Source organism: Calidris pugnax, unplaced genomic scaffold, assembly GCF_001431845.1.
Source record: "Calidris pugnax isolate Ruff unplaced genomic scaffold, ASM143184v1 scaffold170, whole genome shotgun sequence".
Lineage (NCBI taxonomy): Eukaryota > Metazoa > Chordata > Aves > Charadriiformes > Scolopacidae > Calidris > Calidris pugnax.
Genome location: NW_015090905.1, coordinates 422,331 through 427,312, shown reverse-complemented (window position 1 = coordinate 427,312; position 4,982 = coordinate 422,331). Strand labels below are relative to the sequence as shown.

The window sequence follows — 4,982 nt, the reverse complement described above, 5'->3', positions numbered from 1 at the left end:
ACGCGGCACGACATGCGGGGAGGGAACGGGGACACGCGGGGGGGACAGGCAGGACACGGGGACACAAAGAGTGGGGATGTGGGACACGGAGGACATGGGGGATACGGGGCATGAGGACATAAAGGATGGGGACATGGAGGACACGGAGGAAAGGATGGAAACGTGGGGGACGTGGGACAAGGGCAAGGGGGGGCACATGGGTCACGGGGACACAAAGGATGGGGAACGGGGGATGTGCAGGAGACAAGGTGCAAGGGTGGGAAGGAGGGATCACATGGGGGACATGAAGGACATGGGGGGCACATGGATCATGGGGACACAAAAAATTGGGACCGGGGGGGATGTGCAGGACTCAAGGTGCAGAGATGAGAAGGAGGGGGTCACAGAGGTCACATGGGGGACATGAAGGACATGGGGGGCACATGGGTCATGGGGACACAAAGGATGGGGTACGGGGGGATGTGCAGGACACAAGGTGCAGGGGTGGGAAGGGTGGGGGACACAGAGGTCACATGGGGACCCAAATCACAGGGACAAAAGGGTGGAGGCATGGAGGACACGCAGGACACATGGGTCGTGGGGACACAAAGGATGGGGACATGGGGGACACTAAGGTGCAGTGATCACACGGGTCATGGGGACACAAAAAATGGGGTACATGGGGGCTGTGAAGGAGAGGGAGCATGGGGGACTCAAGTCACAGGGACACAAAGGATGGGGACATGTGGCACATGGGGGACACAAAGGACACTGGGGTACACAAGAGCAAAGTACAGGACACAAGCTTCAGGGATGGGAAGGATGGGGGGCACAGGGGTACACAGAGGTCACACGGGGGACCCACGTCACAGGGACACAAAGGGTGGGGACACGAAGGACACAGGGGGCACATGGATCGTGGCGAAGGGGGGTGCAGGGAAGGGAAGGATGGGGGATACAGGGGGGATGTGTGACATGAAGCACAGGAAGGATGGGGGACACAAAGGACATGTGGGGGACACAGAAGTCACAACGGATGGGGAACATAAGGGATATGTGGGACACGGAGAGAGGGACAGAAAGGACAGGGGGACACGAAGGACAGCAGACTTGAAGGAGATGGAATGTGAAGCCGGGCACAAAGGAGAGGGGATGTGAAGGAGGGGTGACAACAAAGGTGGGGGACACAAAGGGCCTGGGGACATGTGGCAGGGAGGACAAGCTGCGGGGGGACAACACAAGTGGAACCTACTTCCCTGGGAACCTACTCCCTTCACCGAGGAAGGTGAAAAAAGCCTCTTTTCAGCTTAAAGATGTTTTTTAGACTGTTAATAACAGAAAATCAATTCCTGGGCAGAGGCTGGGAGCACGGGTACTCGCACCCCCTTCCAAATCTCCACCGAGCCCGCTGTTTACTCGGGTGGTTGCAGGAAAGCAAGTAACAATCGTTAAAAAATTAAACCATGGAGTCAGTGGCCACTCCAAAAAGGGACTTTTCCAGACGGCTCCCTGACTGCGGGACCTCCTGCCGGGTGACAGCTATGGCTGGGTGGGTTTGCAGAGGGCTTTCCCAGGAACAGGAAAATTTGGTAACCCATTTGGGACCTCTGGCCAGGTGGCACTGGGGTCCTCCCTGCCCTAAGCAGGTCGCTGGAGCTGGATGGTCTCTGGGGAGGGGGCTCCCAGCGAAGTGTGGGATGGAGCCGGGGAAGCTCTGTCTCACGTCCCTCTTGTCTCCCCACCGTCCCGCAGCTCCTCATCGCCCGCCGGAGGAGAACCAGCTGCTATTTCTACCCCCGTGCCTGGCCCAGCATCCGAGGCGCCGACTGGTGGGAACGGGTGGTCCTGAAGCAATTTGGGCCCCAGGACTGGCTGGAGAAGTTCCGGATGTCCAAGGAGACCTTCTTCTATGTCTGCAACCAGCTGCGGCCCGGGTTGGCTCCTCACAGCGCCCACTTCCACCCCTCCCTGCCCCTGGAGAAGAGGGTGGCCGTGGCCCTGTGGCACTTGGCCACCAACGTGGAGTACCAGACTCTCAGCCCGCTCTTCGGCGTGGGGCCCTCCACGGTGCAGACGTGCGTCCGGGAGGTGAGCTACGCTGTCGTCTTGCTGCTGAAGCCCCTCTACCTCCGCCTGCCCAGTGAGAAGGAGCTGGATAACATGGTGCGCATCTTCCGTACCCGCTGGGGCTTCCCGCATTGCATCGGTGCCCTGGACAGCCTTCACATCCCCATCCACCCGCCCCTGCGCCTCAGCGCCGACTACTGCAACGACCAGGGCTGGCATTCCATCCTCACCCAGGCCACCGTGGACGGGATGGGCCAGTTTTGGGATGTCTCCACCGCTTTCCCCGGCAGCATGGAGAACAGCGCGGTCCTGGAGAGCTCCAGCCTGTGGGTGCTGGCCAAGGAGGGCCGGCTGTGCCCCAACCCTCCCAAGAACTTCATGGGGAAGGCGCAGAAGTACGTGCTGCTGGGTGATGCCACCTACCCCTTGCAAGACTGGATCCTCAAGCCCTACCAGGACGAGGAGAACCTCACCCAGCGGCAGCTGCGGTTCAACTACCGCCTGAAGCGGGCGCACAGCGTGATCGAGAACGCCTTCCTGCGCCTGAAGGCCCGCTGGCAGATCCTCCTCAAGTGCGACGACTGCAGCCTGGAGCTGCTGCCCACCCTCGTCCTGGCCTGCTGCATCCTGCACAACATCTGCGAAGCCCACGACAACCCCTTCAACGAGGAGTGGCTGGAGGGCACCGAGCCCACCGAGCTGCCCAAGCCCTGCCAGCCCGCGCCCGCCGCCATGGAGGACGGCCGGGCTGAGCAAGTGCGGGAGCTGATGTGCCAGTACTTCGAGAGCTGCGGGGAGGGCTGATGGATGAAATCTGATGGGGGCTGATGGGAGAAATCACCCTGTGCATCCCACTCATGGACTTCCCCACGGACTCCAGCAAATATTGACCCGACGGTTCCGGGCTGTTCGGCAAAGGACTGGACTCTCTCTCCTCTGCCGAAGGCTACCGGCCGTTCCCGGGGCAGGGAAGGGGGCAGCTGTGTTGCACTCGGGCTGTTTTTGCTGCGGTGGTTTGGGGCAGTGGAATGTATTTTGTGCCCTTGCTCTCTTCCAGGATTTGAGCTGTCTGGTGGTGTGTTGTGTGTGGTGTGAGTAAAGCGGGGGTCAGGGCTGGGTGAGGGGGGAGGGCTGCCCGGGGCTCCCTCTCCTGGGGGGCACATCCTGTCCTGAGGCCCCTCCGTCAGGCTGAAACCAGCAGAAGTTTTGAAATAAGAAGGCAGAACCCCTTTGAAGGAACAAAACCTGCTGCATAAACACAGTTGGGAGGGGAAGGGAAGGAAGAGGCAGAGCAGTGACTTGCCAGGGGTTGGCACCAGCCCGGACTGAAATTGCATCTGCGAACTCCCGCTCTGCGGCTGCTCAGGCAGCACGTGCTGCCCTGGGGGGAGCGGGCTCAGCCCCACAGCCTGCCCTCCCTCCTCGCCCCTCTGCAGAGGGGTTTGCCGTGAGGCTCCACTGCTCGGTCCCTACCCATCCCACCAGCCAGCTCTTTCTGCTGGCGCCTCCGGTCTCTGCTCCTGGCCCTGCTGCAGCGTGAGCAGGAACACTCAGCTCTGCCCACCGCATCGTCTGGGAAATCAAGCAGCTGCCATTTATTCCCCCGCTGCCCTCCCACAGCAGGCTGGAGCCCGGTGGCACGCTGCCCATGCTGTGCCAGGGCAGAGGCACCTCCATCAGTGGTAGGTGGGGGGGTGGCACAGGCATGGCACAGAACGGCAGAATATTCATGGTTGGAAGGGAGCTTTGAGATGATAAGAGTCCAATCACAAAAAAAACCAAAAAAAACCTCACCCCAACAAACCGTTGAGATGATAAGAGTCCAATCACAAAAAAACCCAAAAAAAACCCCACCCCAACAAACCGAAAACACACCCCCACACCACACACACACACACAGAGACAGACAAAACCCAACAATGTTGGGCACTAGAGCATGCCCTGAAGAGCCACGTCTACACGTTTCTTAAATACCTCCAGGGATGGTGACTCCACCACCTCCCTGGGCAGGCCCTTCCAGTGCCTGACCATCCCCTCAGGAAAGTCATTCTTCCTAATATCTGATCTAAACCTCCCCTGCCCCAACTTCAGACCATTTCCTCTGGTATTGTCGTTATTCCCTTGGGAGAAGAGGCCAACCCCCACCTCTCGACACCCTCCTTTCAGGGAGTTGTAAAGGGCAACGAGTTCCCTCCTCAGCCTCCTCCAAACTAAACATGCCCAGTTCCCTCAGCCTCTTCTTGTATGACTTGTTCTCCAGACCCCTCACCAGCTTGGTGGCTCTCCTCTGGACACACTCCAGCAGCTCAATGTCCCTCTTTTGCGGAGGGGCCACCCTTCCCACAGGCCAGGGTCTCCCGGCTAGGGGTGGCTGGAGGGGCCCTGATGGGGACGATGGACGTGGCACCCTGGGTGCTGGCTCCCACAGCTCTGTGGGTGTGGGTGCAGTGTCCTCTGGTGACATGGGGCTGTCCCCAGCAGGGCCCTGCTCCTGGCCCACAAAGATCCCAAGGGAAGGGGTTCCCAGGATCACAGAATGGTTAGAGTTGGATGGGACCTTAGAGATCATCGAGTTCCAACCCCCTGCCCTGGGCAGGGACACCTCCCACCACACCAGGTTGCTCCAAGCCCCCTCCAGCCTGCCCTTGAACCCCTCCAGGGATGGGGCAGCCACAGCTTCTCTGGCCAACCTGGGCCAGGCTCTCACCACCCTCACACCAAACAAGTTCTTCCTAATATCTAATCTAAATCTGCCCTCTTCCAATTTAAAACCATTCCCCCTTGTTCTGTCACTGCACTTCCTGACAACCTGGCTCTCCTGGACCTCCCTTCAGATATTGGGAGGCTGCTCTAAGGTAGGAGTTCCCAAGGGGCTCCCCATGCCTCTGTGTGGCCTCCATACCCCCCACCCTCCCTCCCTCCCTGTGGACTGTGGG

The 4,982-nt window shown here is 59.8% G+C and overlaps 1 protein-coding gene across 2 annotated transcripts; it reads left to right on the top strand.

Annotated features, from left to right (window-relative positions):
• Positions 1-975: 975 nt before the first annotated feature.
• On the top strand, positions 976-3,105 carry LOC106892096 (putative nuclease HARBI1). Of its 2 annotated transcripts, none has more exons than XM_014949009.1 (2): positions 976-1,264; positions 1,732-3,105. In XM_014949009.1, the coding sequence occupies exon 2, from the start codon at positions 1,867-1,869 to the stop codon at positions 2,848-2,850; it is 984 nt and encodes a 327-aa protein (XP_014804495.1). In that variant the 5' UTR covers positions 976-1,264; positions 1,732-1,866; the 3' UTR covers positions 2,851-3,105. The 2 variants fall into 2 exon arrangements, with proteins under 2 accessions (XP_014804495.1, XP_014804494.1); XM_014949008.1 differs by having other exon boundaries at positions 976-1,528.
• The last annotated feature ends 1,877 nt before the right edge of the window (positions 3,106-4,982 follow it).

What these genes read in the sequence shown, in the direction of transcription:
- LOC106892096 (XM_014949009.1), top strand. Translation starts at nt 1,867, where the DNA reads ATGTCCAAGGAGACCTTCTTCTATGTCTGCAACCAGCTGCGGCCCGGG.